Source organism: Acanthisitta chloris, unplaced genomic scaffold (assembly GCF_000695815.1).
Source record: "Acanthisitta chloris isolate BGI_N310 unplaced genomic scaffold, ASM69581v1 scaffold5919, whole genome shotgun sequence".
Lineage (NCBI taxonomy): Eukaryota > Metazoa > Chordata > Aves > Passeriformes > Acanthisittidae > Acanthisitta > Acanthisitta chloris.
In genome coordinates this window covers 183075-201675 of record NW_008690763.1, presented here as the reverse complement: position 1 = coordinate 201675, position 18601 = coordinate 183075, and the positions used below count along the sequence as shown (strand labels likewise).

General features: G+C 37.7%; 1 protein-coding gene across 1 annotated transcript in view; it reads left to right on the top strand.

Annotated features, from left to right (window-relative positions):
• ASXL3 (additional sex combs like transcriptional regulator 3) overlaps nt 1-18601 on the top strand; it is a 100434-nt gene that overhangs the window by 42308 nt on the left and 39525 nt on the right. Inside the window, 3 exon segments of the mRNA XM_009081942.1 lie at nt 318-439; nt 12822-12939; nt 13860-13979. Coding sequence (XP_009080190.1) covers nt 318-439; nt 12822-12939; nt 13860-13979 — 360 coding nt within the window.

Sequence of the window (18601 nt, the reverse complement as noted above, 5' to 3'; positions counted from 1 at the left end):
TAGCTTCTATGTGAAATCCATAGTTGAACTATTTCAGTAATTTTTCAGGACCCAAAAGGCAAAATATGCAAAGCCTCCACAACTACACAGGGCACGATGAGGTACAAATATTTGTGAAGCAATGCATTTACTTAGAATATGGATGGATTTTCAGCTCATCTGGACCTCAAGATTAGCCCAATTTTTTACAGTAACCTTTTGGTTTTCTAGGCATTTGCCAGTCTTGAGGTTTTTTTCTGACCTCAGGACTCTCCAAGATATAGGGAAGACAACCCCCATAACAGTATTATGATTTATTTTTTTCTCTTTTTATAAAGTTTGCCCAAAGCAGACATCTGAAGAAATGTCTTCCAATCGTGATTCAAGCCTTACTAATGCACCGGTGCAAAGCAAGCTAGTCTCTTCCTTCCAGCAGCACACAAAGAAAGCACTTAAACAGGTAAGCTTGTATTGACTGCTAATCAATTGGTTTCCCTATAGCATGTGTGTCATTCCTGTATGAATAGGAACTCAGCAGAATTTCAAGGTGTTTCTGAGGATTTTCAGTGCTTTGTTTAGTGGTGTATTGCTAGGGGGGGATTATTTTTTTTTAAACCCATCGTGCAGTCTTATTTGTTGTGAGTTTGATGGTTTTTCAAGTGCTTTTCAAGTAAGCAGAATTGTTTATATTATTGCATTGCTGCTTTTCCTACATAAGCATTTGTGTTGGAAATTTTATGTGAGGCTTAAAATAATAAAAAAAAAAGATCTTGAATGAAGTACTGCAGATAGATAAGAATCTAGGTATACTTGCTGTTCAGTTTTCAGGGTCTGTTAAGTAACTTTTCTTTCATACTGTATTTGACACTACAGGGTATAAAAGTGGGGTAGTTTGGAGTTTTTTTAATAACTTATGATTTGGATGATTTAGGCTCCATGATAAGTACTAAAGCTTGCCAAAGTACCTGATTATTCAAAGTCAGCTATTAACTGAAATCATAACAATGTGAAAATTATTTTCCAACAGTGCCAAATTAGTTCAGCTTACAGCCAGGCAAATGAAAAGGAAAAATTGAAAAATTATGATTCAAAGAAAATTTATCATTGTCTTCTCTCAGTTTTGAGTTACAACTTTCCTAAAGTGTTAGTATAATGAGATGACATAGTTTTAAATTTTCTCATAACTGCTCTCTTAGTTATGGTTAACAGAGACCTAGTATTCCATGGGGTAGTCTATTGCTGAGTTCTTGAGTTAGACTTAAGTAAAACCTGTCCACATATCCTATAAACACTTTAGTTTTTCATGCATGTTGAGGTCAATTCCAGTAAAATTAACAGACCTTTATCATTCACATAAGGTCATCCTGTACTCTGAGGCTTTGAGAAACAGAAAAGATTATTAGATTGAGGTCTCACATGTGTTTGGTCAGGAAAACTGAGCAGTGGGCACAAAGCAGCACCATGAGGATATTTGTGAAAAAGAGGTACTTCTTGAAAACTGTCCAATATATATCTTTTGTGATATGTGAACTTCCTTAGGGGTGGAGGGAGCAGGCAAGGGGAAAGGCAAAGATGAACGAAGAGGGAAAAAGAACAAAGCCACAAATGTTTGAACTTCTATAATTGTTTAAACTCTACCATTTGTCACTTAGCAGATGCATAGTATTGAGAATAGCTTTTTAAGGGGCAAATTAATCAGAATAGATTAATTAATATAAAAAGTCACAACATTGATGTGATTCTTTGAAAACATTCCCTAAGGCAGTAGGGTTAGAGCAACAACAGAAAGTTAAGTCATCGATAAAAAGAAATTAGTTTTAATTAAGTTGATGGTAATTAGATCCTGTACTTCAGAGCATGAGAGTAGTATTACACTATCAGTAAAATGTTTTCTTTATGGACAATATTAGACAAATAGACATTTGTATGATGGGATAGTAGATTTTGGCTTTGTTTTCGCTAAATTTTCAGGTCTTGGCTACTGCTATATGTACACTGCAGATTTGATTTGTTATTGTAGTAGAGGTGAATAAACTTTAACAGTGATTTTATTTATAAAAATTGCTGTTGGAAATTTATTCTTTCACTCTCCAGTCTTTTGATTGCTTTTATGGATACATAGTACCTAAAATTTGTATTAAGAAAAACCCATAGTACCTTTGAATACTGAAGAAGCTTTTAGACAGTTGTATTCAACACTCTTCCAACTGGCACTAACTTACTGGTTCCATGCTAAAGTAACAGAGGATGAACCATCATCATACACTCAGCAAGTGCTTTTAGAATATAAATGTATATATACTGTGTATATATATTTTGTAATGAGGTCTTCCCTAGTTATTGCTCTTTATCTATTGCTAAACAGCCTTCACAGAAAATCTACAAGATAGTTTTCAGTTTCCTACTCAATTTATTTGAAAACAGTGGGTTCTTCACATTAACTTGATGTTGTGTGTATTTGTTTTGTAACCATTACAATTAAAGTGAGAGGAAATTTGGTAATATGCAGTTCTGCTTGAAGATTTGAGCTAGAATTAGAAGATTTTCTCCACTGTTTATCTATTTAGTAACTCTTACACTCATGTAATTCTCTTTATTATATGCTGAATTTACATAAGATTTGATTTGTAATGAATCCTGGAGATATATTCCTGGGTTTAGATTGCAAAGAGCAATCTCATGTTTCCTTGTAACAGCCTGCAATTTAGGATGTTCTCATGAATCAAATTAGTCACAACGCCACATTTCTTGAGCTATGCAAGGAGCTTGGTGGAAAGGGCATTTTCTGAGCCCTGGCTCTTGGTCTTGATTTCTCTCAGGTTGCAGTGGTTCTGAAGTACTTTGCAGGGGCTAAGGAGATTTTCAGTTGCAGTGGACTTTCACAAGGTCTGTGTCACTGATCAGACCTTATCTCCTCACCTTTCAAAGGCTGGGTTGCCATTTTGATCTGGAAATTTTCTATCTTCACCACCTTGCATGGTGTACTTTTGGGAGAGAGATTTTGAGTGTTTTACCACTGAGTGTGTTTCATGCTTTTCTGTTTCTGAGGAAGTCTCAGTTTTACTCTTGTGTAATGCTTACACTTTGCTCTGAGTGTAATGTCCAACAAAATAGTTCCCATTCATGCGGATTTAGATAAAAGACTCTATGATGTAGAGTCGCGTTTTATGCTTGGCTTTCTGATGGCAGATTTTACAGATTTCTGTTTCCCTTTTGCTGTTGGAAGTGCTTGGGTACGTGTGCCCAGCTGTTGCTGATCTAGTACCTTTGAAAGATCAGTACTGATCAGTTCCATACTGACGTACCTCATTTTCACACTTGAGAGTTTTGACATGCAGACCCATGTAAGGACCTCTTCCTGGGAAAGTTCTGAACTACATCAGCTTGCAGTGGTACATGGTCACACTACTGTGTGAATTATTCTTGCACTGGACAAGGCTAACTCAAGTATGGACAAGTCATGGCATAGTATCTACATGCTCCTCTCTGGTCCAGTTTCTGTTCCATTGGCTTGAGGTGATACTTTTTTCGGAAGTCTTCGCTATATGCAGATGTCTGTGTCTATCAAGATGTTCTTGGAACATTTCTCAGAAGAAACAATCATACCTGCAAACTGGCCTCACATAGGTAACACTGAGAATGTGTGAATATCCAGGACACTGAGGTGGTATTAGTGTCTGTTGGACTCTGATAGCCAAGTGTAAGAGCACCTTGTCCATCAGTGTACCAGTTGTTTCCTGGGTCAGTACCAAGAGAGGATAAAGAACTTGAAGATGCATTATAATGGTGTCTGGGATGATAGTAGACTTCTCAGACCTGGAAGAAAATCCTGCCTCACTTTTGGCACTTTGGAATCAGCACCAAGAAGGGTACCCATAAATTTTCTGTTGAGAGAAGAGAAGGATACTCCATTCAGACTCAGGATCTGAATACAGACCAGGACATGTCTGAGACTGTGCTGGGCATCCAGATCTCTTTGTAGAGACAGAAACTCCAGAGACAGCAGCCAAGTGGGTTTGGGAGGAGAGAAGCTCAGGAGATAAGGGAATCAACACAAGGTATGTTACTGCCGTGGTTTGTTTTGTTTTTCTTAACTTTGGGTTTTGTATGCATGCTTGGTGGCTGGGTTTATATATGTGCCACTATTTGATTCATAAAGTGGGTAGATGCAGAGGTTTCTTATGGACAAGGAAGGCACCCATTCGTATGATTTGTGCTTATAGTAGAAATGGCAACTCCACACCCCTTTTTTTTTTTCAGTGGATGCTGTCAGGCCCCAAGCAGTAATAGAGCTATGGGGAAGTTATAGTTTAGCTTATGTGTTGCTTCTGAACTATAGGACAGTAGATCTTTACAACTCCAAATAACATTTCATGCAGACTTTTCTACCACAACTGTAATTATTACTAGAAACCAAACTACCACCTACAAGAGACTAAATTTCAGAACAGAATGGTTAACACTGTAATATATCCCTGATTTCCCCAAATTCACGAACTAGTTTATCAGGATTTCTTTGTTCATTTCTGGGTTTTTTTGGACACAAGTGTCCAAGTGCCTAGGATGGCACTGAAGATAGAATCCAGGTCTCCCATAATGCTGGTGTGAATTTGCTTTCCCATCTTCAGCTCAGGCACACTCCTTATCTTGCTTTGAGAGAAGAACAAGAGCAAACTCACCAGTCTTGTTCCATCTACACTCATTCTATTAGGACTTCTTTCCTTGACTACAGCCAGATGCAGGTTATCTTGAAGCATTTTGCTGTCCATAGAAAGTAATCCAGTATAAGTCTGTCTGTGGTGTCTCTCCTTTGACTCATTTCAGCGACTACTCACTCACACACTGTGATATAAGCCTGATATATTTGCCTGCCCTCCTTTCCCTTCCTCATCCCCAAATAAGCAAATATGACAGAGGAGATCACTATGATTTTGTCCTTATCGCTTAGAATTAAGCACAGGGTGTCTTCCTGAAAGGCTCTGAAATTCCACTGTGAACTGAGAGAGGTATTTTTTGTACTGAATTCCTCATTATAGGCAGTTTGCTGCAATTCCTCAGTGTATCTGTTAACCATCTTCCTATGTTTCATTTCAGATGCTATGAATTTACCAATGCCACGGTTGGAGAATTCTGTCTCCCTAGCTGAAGCATTTGATCAGATGTCTGGCAACATAAATGATGATTCTTGACAAATTTTCCTGTCAACAAATGGAAAACAAGGAAAATATGTTGCTTTTTAACTTCTAGAGAGACATGGGAAGGGACAGTGGAATTTACAAAATGCATTCAGGAAAATGGAATTTTGAAGATGATGAACTAAACTGATTTTCTGATTGCCAAGACAAATCTAGGGAAGAGGACAGAGAAACTATGGCAGGGAGACTGCATAATGGGGAAAAGAAGCTGGAGGAGCAAGAGTTCCAGCAGAAGCTGTTCAGGGAGTACATGCATTGCCCGAAGGCTGGCTGCACGGTATGTCCCTCTAAAGGTCACTATGCATGGGCAGCGTGTACCAGTTGCTCAACACAGTGCTTTGGTAAGACTCAAGACAATGTTTATGAGACTCTCTTCTGGGTCATCCCCTTGGTCCTCAGCCCTTACTCGTGATGGAAAGAAAGGGACAGGAATCCGCACATTGTTTTCGTACTGCTTTTTATAACCAGCTCCCAGTTGCTGGGGCATTCTGCTTGTTTGTTTCTCCTCTGGGGTTGTTTGCATATCATGCTTTTTACAGGACTCCTGCACGTTTTCTGTAGAAATAAATGTATTTTACAGAATTTCTTCCTCTGAGAAATAACTAAGAAGAATTCTAATTCTTTAGAACATTACTGTGTTGAAGTGTAGTTACCCCTCTACCTCATTGCAGGACAGTCTCCCTCACTTAGAATATATCCTGGCATAAGCATTACCTTTGGTTAAACCTAGCACTGCTATGTAGTGGAATCTTCTTCCCAAGTATAGGGTGAAAGCACTCTCTTTCTCCTGTTCTGTAGATGTAATTGCTTTTTTCAAGTCTCACGTAATCAAGCTGAGGATAGCAGTCTAGTTCTAAGCATCATATTTGTCTGATAATGTTTTTCTTTAAGTAACCTGGAGAACTATTTAAGAAGGATTGTCATTGTTACTGTATTAATGACAAATATCATCACTAGGGATGAGAGTCCTAGTTAAGCTTTTCCAATGACGTTACATGATGTTTCCATATAGTGGCAGTGAACGTCTAAGTGAGTATCTTCTTCTGGGCCATATGTAAAGAACAGCTTTTGATTTGAATAGTTTGTAACATGAAATGATACCCAGGTGACAATGAATCATGTCTTGATTTTGAAGTTCATCCTAGAAATTGTTGGCCTTTTCAGGGAAAGACAGGAGTTGGAACAGCTCATAACTCTTCAGAGCTCTAGGAAGCCTCCTACAAAATGTTGACAAGCAGTTATCTACAAATGCTGTTCCAGGAGCTGTTGGGTAGGTCCCCAGAAGGCTGTGTGCTCAGGATGTGTGGGCATGCGGCAGAATCCAGGAAGAAACAGGATGTCTAGCAGAAAGGCATTACACTGCTTACATTGGGGCAATATAAATTCTCTGAGAGGTAATATGAGAAGATTTTTCTTCTGGAGAATGGTAGTCTAATCCTGAAGCCCCTGCTGTATGGTTTGGACCCTATGCAGAGCACATTTGCAAATTTGACCTGATGGAAAATGTTGATTACTGTTTTAAGATTTTGTATTGATGTTGCTGTCTTTATTTTAGTTTGTTTTCAAACTGTTTTCTACAAACTGTTTCCTTACCTATATGTGCTTTGTTGTGCCAAGAAACAGATTTCCCCTTTGCAGCTGATAGATGTTACTAGTTTAATACTGCACAAACAATTAAAAAAACCCCAAACAACAACCCAACACTTCTCTTTGGAAAAAAGCATTCACTGAGTTGATGCATGTGCCATCATCACTCCCACTCCCATGCAAGTCAGAACAAACATCGAACACAGCACATGGGGTTTTTTTTGTCTTTCTCCTGTTTCTGTGGTTGGGAAAGCAACAAAAACATTTACCGTCCAGTCTGTCATGATATGCAGCAAGTGTAGGTATGACTGCATTATCATAATTCTATAGCAACTCATTCTAGCTTGCAGGTGTACACACACATAAACACACACAGCTCTCTGTCTCTGCCTCACTAATGTTCAAGCACTTTAGTTCAGTGTTGGTTAGTATGCAGATAAATGTTCAGTGATAATGAATACTGTAGTCCTACAAAAAGTCCCTGACCACCACTGAGACCTAAAGAAGAAATATGCAGGAAGAAATTCTGTTTATTCCAAATATAGATAAAAGTGTCACAGAGTAGGAGGATGGCATGGGACAAGAACAGATACTTATTTGAGAAGTTACTAGCATTTATTTGAAAATAAACCCCAGGTCTCCAAATTTCCATCCTGTTGATTCTGATGCTACTCTTCATCTCCAAATGATCACTCATGGACAGTTGGCACCCATACTGATATGTTTGATGTACAAGTCTGGTTGGAAGTGAATTGATTTGTATTATGCTTTGGAAATGGCGCTTTGTAGCTATTTCCATAGGACATCTTTATTACTGTTTTAATCTTATGTTTGCATGCTTATAACTGAGTAATTTTAACATATGTTTAATATAAGAAGTAGTGACATCCTGAAAATAGTAATGCTTTATTCTTCATGATTTGTGCTGCTTACTATTTTAGTTTAACTGCTCTGTATATCCATGGAACAGGCTGACACTGAGAAATTTTAATTTAACAGAGACATGGGAATTAAAGGTTGTGTTAATTTTGCTAACAAAATGAGGGTGAGAGAGAGGACAAAGACTGAATTTTATGGTGGTGTTAAGTGGATCAGTGATAAACTATAAATCCGTTTCATCTTTGTCAATTTGGGATCCATGACCATGATATAGAGTTGTTAATTTATTTTGTGCAATAGACTTCTTTCAGTGTATTGTAGCTTGTGTTTTCACGTGGCAGAAGAGAAGAATTCCATAGCTTTATGTTTCTGATCCATAATGTGTGAAATTTCAAAGGTTATGTTTCATGATAAGAGTTTCAGAATGTAGGCTTGACATTTATGGAACAAATAGAAATCTGGGACGATGTTGCTTAATGCAGCCAAGTGTTACATGTCTTTGTTGTTAATAACTCAATTTTTAACATTCTCAGCATGTCATGCATTTAAGCTCAAAAGAGGTGTTTTTCTACATTAATGGTTTACCTGTGAGCTGCATTTTTATATTCTCAGTTTAAAAGATGTGAAAAAGAATAATAATTTTAACAAATCCCAAGCAGCAGTAAAATCAGAGCATAGAGCTTGACACTTTGCTTCTGGTGTTCTTTTGGGGATATATTTTCCCCCTCTCTGCAGTTATCTTTTAGTTTATATTGTTTTGTTTCATTCCTACTTCAAACATGACTTTATGAGTTTTTACTGAAGAGAGTCAACCATTTTGTCACATGGGTGAAGACATCTTTCCTGTGTTAAGATCAACTAATATGAAATTATTATTCTTAAGAGCAGATAATGGCATTCATGAAGTCTCTAAATCTCTAACACACTGCTATACTCCAGCAGGGACAGAAACTCCCTGAAAAAGAGAAGGATGCTTATTCTTGTCACCTCTCTGTAAAAAACCTGCTTGGAATTAGAAGGTCTCTGTTAAATTCATGGTGTTTTTCTTTTGCCATCTATCATCAGAGTTTATGTTTTCTTAATTCTCATCTTTTTATTTTATTTTGAGTTTTGGATGAAAATGGATTGATAAGTTACTTAAAGATTTTGGCAATAAAAATAATTTCATTAAACAAAATGATTATGCCAAGCCCTACATAATGACCATGGCAGTGTTATTCAACAGATGGTCACAGGTTCATTTTTATGAATGGGAATACTGGGAATTCTCCATACTCATTATGTGTGAGAGATTCACAGATGTCCTTTGCAAATCTGCTTGTGAAAGGCTGGATGTAAGTATTATATTTTGGTGGTGATTTTAAGAGAGCTTTTAATGTTTTGATTTGTATATTACATGAACGTTCATTTTCTGTCTCTATTTATTTGCTGTACAGGTAGGATGGTAGTGATGTTTTACAGAATACTTTAACAGTGATCAGTTCTAGGTGTTTACAACTTGCAGCTTTTTTAATTCAAGCATTTAGCACAAAGTGATTGAATCCACTCAAAATGTAAACATAGAGTCTCATTAAAGAAAAATATACTTTATGTAAGCTATCATATGTGCTATATGTGTTTTTCTGTAACTTTCCATAGTGAAAATGACACCTTACCATTTGGTAAAATTGTCTGTTTCATGCAGTTCTCTAGGAAGCCTAGTTAGGAGATTATATATCTCTAAATATGGATGAGATGCAAAAGGCTGTGTCAGTAAAAGATGCCAGTGGAGTTTGTGTTAGTTACTGTTTCCATATCTACAGTGAAATCTGGAACCATTTTTCTTTGGAAGAAGTTATAACATTTCTCATTGTCTTCAGTGCTGGTTACAAATTTGACTCATCTACTTTGTGCTTATTCCCATAAGAGCCAAAACTAGAGATTTATTTGGTCATGGTGACTAGGAAAGCTCTAAATTAGGTTGGTGCACTAAAAGCTCAATATAGCGAAGTGTTTGGTGCATGTTTCACTTGGAGGAATCTCGTTGACTTCACAGCTAAGTAGAATTAATCTTGGGATACGAGATTCTTGTCTTATCCTACAGTAGTCTTGTATCCTAAAATTAATATCCCTCAGGCTAAGTGTAGAGAAGCTATATATTCATTCTCAGCACAGAGTGTCCTTCGCTTATACTTAACTCTTTCTGGTGTTTGGCTTTGCTAGTAACTAGGTGTCAGTCGGCAGTTTCTCCTGGTTGCTCCTAGTGTTGTCCTGCAAAGACTTGACCTTCTAAAATTTCAGACTCTGCAGTTTCAAATTCAAAGGAGAATTTAACACAAAATTGTTGTGATTAGCTGAGCATAATGTGTCCCACAAAACAGAATGTCTGCCATCTCTTTACCCTGCAAATCATGATATTTACTTGATATTTCTGTACCCTCCTCCCCTGCCTCATATATTTCCTTTGACAAACTAAAAGATAGAGAGGCATAGGGAAGATTATTTTTCTGTTCTGTGTACACAGGTTAATTCATTGGCACTTTGTGTATTAAAACTTGTACTTAGATTTTAATGTCCATGTGGTTTTTTGTTTGGGTTTTTTGTTTTTCTTTGTTCATTCTACAACATTTCAGGTGTGTGTGTGTGTAGCTTTACTGTCAGCTTGAGCCATCCCATACAGACTGATTTTCAAACTTAACTATGGGCCCTGTGTGGTGATCCTTGCATTGTGAAACCAGAGCAGATGGAGGAGAGACTGGCAGTGAAACAATGAATGTTAGGGAAAAAGAAACCCTGAAAAACAAATGTGTGTCAAAGGAAAATGGTGTCTTCAAGGTTTGCGCTTGATCCTCACATATTGAGGTGCCTAGCCTATAGCTCAGAAGTGGGCTACACCTTGAAGTAAATAGTTCTGGTAGTGATATTTTCCTGCTCCCAGCTGTGTTCCCTGCTTTTGTGGCTCTGAGTGTCCAGGGAGTGTCTTGCGTTAGTGCATTTAGGCCACTTGCATCAGTGAGCATGGGGTGGCCTGTGCTTCTTGGAAACACCAGGTCAGTTGCGTAACTGTGTGTTTAAGGTCTGCTAGTGGCCTTCTGTAACACAGAAGAAGGTAAGTGGTGCACCTGACAAAGATTGGGTACCGCTGCCCTTGCTCCAGCAGCATGTCACCTGAGGTGCACGAAAGCTAACTGCCTGTCACTGGTGGAGGATACACTGCTGCTTGCTTTCTCTCCATGGGAGTTCAGTCTAAACCATTGAAAATCAACTGTGAGGTTTTACAAAGAGCTGCCTTTGTCACAGTGGCTGTATAAATCATTAAAATGGTATTTCATTATGGATGTTGGCAACAAGGCTATAGACCCTTGGTAAGGGTGGAAATTGTCTTGGAAAGTCAGGAGGGAGAACATGGAACATCATTTGAGCTCTAACTCATTTGTCTAGGGAGGAGGACACTGAGAATGGATGTTTCTTCACTTTGTTCTTCATCAGGCAAATCAGGCTATGGGGACAGCAGTCCAAAGTTTGGCTTGTGGCTATATTGGTATGTTGTTAGTGCAGACATTGACAGTCTTTCCAGCTAATTTTTAGTGAACTGTTTGTTGCTGTCTCAGTGGTATTACTGGTAGTTAAAGATCACCTGGTTTGACGCTTAGCTTTGCACTGAGGCTCGTTTTTAGAATTTGGGGAAATTTTTTGAGAGATGTTAACATTTTAGAATTCTCTGTCCACAAGTCTGGCTGTGCTTGCTCAATGCCACTATGAATTTTTTGTCGCAAAAGTGTTTGAAGTATAGGCTATTCTTCATGGCTTTCTGCTTGCTTCTTTGGTTCAGCGCAGATCTGACCAGCTTCATCTCTTTGTTTGGTTTCAAGTGTTCTAATTTGCTTTTTATTGCACAGTGCTTATGTGTCTTTTAAGAAGTACTATAAAAGGGGTTAATCAATGAAATAGCTTCTGTGTGGCTTGCTGTATTTTATGTTGTGTAGTGTGTTATTTAGAGGAATAGACCGATATTGATTTCTTCCTTTTCAGAGGGTTCTTTTATTATTATTTAGCTACATGAGCATTTTGGAAAGATATTACACATTAATTAAAGTTACAGACTTACACCTTTTAAGACATCAGTCATTCATGCTCATAAACCTACAGGGATAATTCCTATCAAATATATTCCTTGGTAATATAGTATTACTTTAATAAATCCCCTCCCCAAGATCATAACACAAATCACAATTTTAAAAAGAGAGTTCACAGTAAGACTGGAGAAAAATAGACAGGAGGATAGGAAAGATCAGCCCATTCTGATTAATTCCAGAATTTTAATGCTTGCAGATGTATTCATTGGCAAGTATTCATATTTGTATGTTTTAAGATCTTTTGAATGAGATATCATTTTCCATATAAAACAGTCTGATGGGTATTTGCTATTTCTAATCTTTAAATATTTTGTATTACATTATCAACCCTGTATTCGATCCATTTATGAAACACAAAGCACTCCCATTTGTAGAGATTTATTCGTGTATCATTTTTCCCCAGCTTTGCCAGAACACCATCATGTTCGTGTTCTGAAGGTTAATGCCCAAAGTCAAACAGACAGAAGCCAAGTGCTGCAAGGTTTCCAAGATTAGGACTGATTCCCTTCACGAAAATAAATGATTCCTGCCATGTTCAGTGATTTTGTGCAGCACTACTCACGGCTGAGTGAGTGCATCAATACTGTAGTCCTTACATGCTGTACATACTGATGACACTCTGTGTTAACTTGATTGACTGAGCAGTATACTGGAGAGGATGCACCTGCGAGAGATGTGCAGACATATATATTTTTATTCTGGTTTTGAAACATTTTTGAAACCTCTTTTTTACTTGGAAGCCTTAGTTTCACATTCCATGGGTTATCATGTTGTGCTGTTAAGGCAGAGCAAACAGTTATGTGCTTCTTTGTTGTCAGAACTGGATTGGAAAATTATCTAAGGTGCATCTTCTTTCTCTTTATTAAAAAAAAAAGGCACAAAAGCCTGATTATATTTTAAAGAATAATGACATAAAGAGGACGAGTGTGAAGTCTGGCAAGTCAGTAGCGATGTAAATTATGCTTATTTTAGGGGATTCAGTTTAATGGTAGAGAAATGTCTTGTGTAATTCAGTTATAAGCATTATTTTTTGTTACAGTGTTCTGTTTTGTTATCATTTTTGTAGGCTTTAAGGCAGCAGCAGAAAAGAAGAAATGGAGTCTCAATGATGGTAAACAAGACTGTTCCTCGTGTTGTTTTGACACCATTAAAGGTGTCTGATGAGCAGTCGGATTCACCTTCAGGTAAACAGCTAAAGGACCGTTCACAAGATCAGCTCTAGTCACAGAGCATTCCTCTGAATCAGCTGTGTAGTATACAGAATTCGCAACTACTGAAATAATATTTCCACTGGGTGGCTTTGTTTAACGTCTTTATTCCTTATCAAATCTGGTGTCTCAAGGATGGAGATTTTTCTTTAATAAAGAACTGAAGGCATACGGGAAAATGACAATTGGTAATAGTAGCAGCTTTAAAGGAATGCAAAGTAACATTTTGTTTGGCTCTGGAGCTCTAATGGACTACCACATGCTGGTATTCAATGCCATGAAAAGGGGGGGGGGGAAGGAAAGCTTCTCTGTGAATGTGAATTTGTGTCTCAATTCTGCACTGCAATACTCGGATCCTTTTGTTAGCTTTTCTTCTGGTACCATGCTTATCACTGCAGCATAACCTTGACCTTTAGCTCTGGTGGTTAAGTTGCTTCGTTTTAAGGGATTTCTGTGTCTATGTTTAACACAAATTGACAATTGTATTTCCAGGCATATCTCTTCTATAAATGTTTCTTCACTAAGAAATAATTTTTTTCAGCTTTAGATTGCTTTACTTCCCCATAACTTGAGGTTAGAATATTTTTAAAGATATCTCTTGGGCATTATAGAACTATGTTATTTTTATTAGATCAGTGAACATTTTTATTGACTACAGTGTTCAGTAAACTTTAGTTTTCAGCACTTAATTGATTTATTGAGCTTTTACTTCCATTTCCTCTGATGATGAGGAATCATATTGTGACCAGAAAGATATATTGCTTTTCAGCAAATAGATGTCAATTTTTTTTTAAAAATAGTATTTTTGTTTTGTTTATGGTGTAGGGGGTGCTGGGGGGGATTGTTGGTAAAAGTGCAAAAACATTATATTTGAGGGATTATTTTTTTTTTCTAAGGATCGGAATCTAAAAATGGTGAAGCAGATGGTTCTGATAAAGAGATGAAACATGGGCAAAAGTCTCCAACTGGAAAACAAACAAGCCAGCACTTAAAGAGGTTAAAAAAATCTGGTTTAGGTGAGTAGGAGTAAAATAAATATCTTACTTGTAATACTGGTATTTTTCTAAACTCTCTGTTATCTTTAAAATTTTTATTTTTCCAGTTTATCTGTCCCTTTTTTAAACTCAGCAGCTGACCCTCTCTCAAAAAGACATATTTCTTTCTGGCCACCTGGAATCCATGGTCAAATTTTTTTTCCCCCAGAATGATTTTCTGTAGTTGCATTTTAAAGTTTGACAGACCCGAACAACTTCAGGCAAAGAGGATATTTAGCAATTAGGTTCTGATTGTGCATAATGACTTTTTTGTGGAATGGGGGTGGGGTAGCATATATTCTTTCTTCCTGATAAATTTGTTTTCTGTCTAATATGCATCTATTCCCAAAGATTTAATGGCATATTTGCTTACAAACCTGCCCTATTAAAAGTTAACCTTCTCGTTTTTTCATTTACATTGTTCCATGTCATATAGAGATTTGGCATATAATTTTTGGTTGATGCTTTTTCTTTGGTTAATTTGTTTCTTTAGTTGGATCCTTAATTATTTGAATCTACATCTCTTGAGAAGGTATATACAGTTTCTGTTTTATTTTCTGTGTTTTTTTAGCAAGATTCATGGATGATGTTCTGTAATTAACGAAGAATTTTCTCTGAAGAGATGCTAGGAGTAAATTCTCATTCTCCATGTGATAGGCAGATTTTCCTGCTCTGCATGAAATTTAATTGGAAAAGTTCCCTAAGGAGCAGAAAATGTGTTCACTAAGACTCTTGTCTTGGCTAAAATAAAGTAGAATAATGACATAACTGTTTCTTTATCTTTACAAAGTAGTTTTTGCACTAGACTGCTGAATCATTTAGAGAAGTATTTCTTAATGTGGCCATGCTGGAAAAGTTAGCAAACAAGCTTTTTTGTAGTGGCTAAATTATCCTGAAAGTTGTTTTATGCCTCTCTGTGATGACAAGATTCTTCTTTATTAATGATTCAGTCTAGTCCTGTTTTTAAATATAATGATCCTGTAAAATAGCTCCAAGGTAATTTACTTCCTAAATACCATTGGTGAGTTGTTAAATATGCTATTGCCACTTCCTGGCAAACTGTTTTCTGCAAGTCTTATTGTATCACAGCCTTCCACGAAAGTGCAGTGTGGTTTCATACGTGATCTTTTGGCAGATTCAGTCCCAGAAGGATAGCTAGTTCTGGATGTTGATCCAATCGCCTTACTCAAAACCAGTAATACTCCTTCAGCATAGTCTCTCTTGCTGTGCAAAGATATGTTCAGTTTTAGATGATTTCCTGTAACTTTTCTCTACATTTAAGACTGAGATACATAATTTCAAGTATACATTCCTCCCCATCCCCAGATATTACATCAATTGTTGGCTGATGATGTCAAATGTAGGGTGAATTCGTTCGGGGTTTTGTGGATTTAAGAAAAAATCCACTGGCCTTTTGGGACACCACACTTGAAATGTGGAGAACTTTGTATAAGGTTTAAGGGTTTCTGTTCTTGTACCTGATGAAATGTTTCTCTTATGACATAATATTTCTTGGGATGCTAAAAGAACAGTTGTTGAGCATCACTGAGAATAGGTCCAGCATCCTACATAGTGCATGATTCAGTTCCAGACACTGATTGTCTGACATTCTGCCAATCTGCCCTACATGTTGTGTTTGGTAGACTTTCTGAGCTCTGTGATGACTTTTTATCCCTTTTAGTTAACAGATTCTGCCTATTATGTGATTTCTGTTCTTTTCCTGTTTCAATTTTTAGTCTTTGATATAGAACCATGATGCTCCCATCTCTTCATAGTTAATTGTTTATCTTGAAGACTAATCTCTTATTTTGCAAGGCTGCAAGTTTGAGTTTCTCTCTCATCTGCAGGTTCTGTTTCTGATTTGGACAGTGGTACCCCTGAACTCTGATAGCAGCTATATAAGGATTCAAAATTTCTTTCTCTTTGAAAAATAACATTAAAAACATTGGCACATGTTTTGTCTTAAAATCCTCTGAGAGTTATGATTAGTGATGCAGTAGTGACATACTTCCATGCTGCTCCCAAATATTTCATTATACCTAACTACAAACTTGAGACCTCCAGTACAGGTCCTAAATTAGCCATAGGAAAGGTGCAGGAGAGGAAATTTGTTATTCTTCTGAACAGATTTTGAGGGGTTTTGTAAGTATGACTATGCTGGACATCCACAGTTTGCTACTGTCCTAGAAATAATATACATATTTCTTCCACAAGTTGTTAAAACCTCCATGGTAGTCTGTAAATGATAGCAGGTCCATAAATCACAAAATGTGTGACCCAGACACATAGAGTTAGATTTTACTTTCTGTCTTGGTCTTTTCATGCTATAGAAATATCTGCCACTGAAGGATATTACTGATATTGCAGTAATATATCTTGTTTTAGTTTGAATTATCTCTATGTCTTTCCTTAGGATATATTAGCTGGGGAAAATGCTGCTCTAATTTGGAGTCACTTAGGTGATGAGGATATGTATTTTGTATTGATTAAAGAAAAGGGTATACATACAGGCATTAAAATTCAATGCATCATACTAGTAGTGCTACACTTGGGGACTGTGTTCTTTTTGCATTTGTATTTAGTGGGTGGAACAGATGGTGAGGATGGTTTATTGTGATGCATTCATGAAAACGAGCACTTCTTCTGTACAATTGTCTTGTATAACAGGGCATTCATTTGATTGCAGTGGAGTCTTTGCTGTACTGAAATAAAGTATGTCAGAAATATGTGTTGGATAAGGTTATCTTGTTCTGAGTGCAAAGTTAGTATTCGGTTAGTATTGTCTGCTGAAAAGTGAAAGGAAATTGCAAGAATGTTTGTGGGAGACTGTGGCTGAAAGGGAGCTTTTAGAATTTACAAATCCGCATTTTCTTTCATTTGTACATTTTGTGGGTAATGTTATAGCCTTTTAGGGGAGAGACCACCATAGGTCTTCCAAGAAATCTAAAATGTAATTGCATTCTTTTTATTAATGTTACTGTTAGGTAGCTTGTAGCATTTGAGACATTCCTAATAATCAGTATGCTCTAATTCCCCCATTTGTAAAATATATTTATTCTTCTTAACGTGTCAGTTGTAATCCTTGCTGAGAGGTTCTATGTTAATGCCAAATGGCATCATTGCTCATAGCAGTGGAATATTCTTTCAATTGCTTTTTTTGACATTCTGCTGGAGTCTGTGTATTATCTAGTTAAGAGCTGCCCCAACCCTGGCGGTGTTCGAGGCCAGGCTGGATGGGGCCTTGAGCAACCTGATCTAGTGGGGAGGTGTCCCTATCCATGCCAGGGAGGGTTGGGACTAGATGATCTGTAAGGTCCATTCCAACACCTGAAATCCTGTGAATTCTATGCATCATCTTTTGCAGCATCTCTGAATCATAGAATCTTAGAATTTAGGGGTTGGAATGGACCTTACAGATCATCTAGTCCCAACCCCTCCTGCCATGGGCAGGGACACCTCCCCACTAGATCAGGTTGCTCAAGGCCTCATCCAGCCTGGCCTCGAACACCGCCAGGGTCGGGGCAGCCACCATGTCCCTGGGCAACCTGTGCCAGCGTCTCACCACCCTTACAGTAAAAAACCTTTTTAGCACATCCAACCTAGACTTTCCCTCCTTCAGTCTGAACCCAATTACCACTTGTCCTATCATTGCAGTTCCTAACAAAGAGTCCCTCTCTGGCTCCCTTGTAGGCCTTTCAGATATTGAAAAGTTGCTATGAGGTCTCCACACAGTCATCCCTTCTCCAGGCTGAACAGCCCCAACTTCCTCAGCCTGTCTTCATAGGGGAGATGCCTCAGTCCTCTTATCAACCTCGTGGTCCTCCTCTGGACTTGCTCCAACAGTTCCATGTCCTTCTTATGTTGAGGACACGAGAACTGCATGCAGTATTCCAGGTGGGGTCTCACAAGAGCAGAGTAGAGGGGAAGAATCACCTCTTTTGACCAGCTGGCCACACTCGTTTTGATCCAGCCCAGGTGTGATTTGCTCAATACTGGAAAGGACAGCAGACTAAAACCTGAAGGAATTTTCTGGGAGGGGTAGAAGCTTTTGAGTTTTTCAAGCCACCTGGACTTCACATTTCTTCCATTTCCCCATTGCGTATTGTAATGTGTTTAGACTGAGAGGAAAAAAAGGGATTGTAGCGGTGTATATATATACCTTGAAGCAGGTACCAGTAAATGCTCTTTAGGAAGCTTTAAAAAGGATCTTCTGAGTATTATCCTAGAAATAATAGCCAAATCAGACCAGACAGGACTTCTAGTGGTCATTTAATTTGTTTGTCAGTGATATGACAAAATCATATATACACCTGTTGTTCCTGACAGATATTTGGCTAACATATTCTTAAAGATCTGCACTGATGGAGACTGTAATGCCTCCGTATGGATCTAATTCAGTGTCTCCTTGTCTGTGGAGGCTGAAAGCTTTCTTTTCACTGTATCTTAACAGATATATATCTTACTGTGCAAGAGTTTAAGCTCATTGCCTTTGCCATCTACTGTGTAAAGTAAGAAGATGTTATTCTGTACCCCTGTGCATCAGCCATGTATGTATTTCCCCTTCCCTATGCTCTTTATCTTGTTCTTGGGTTTGTATTGTTCCT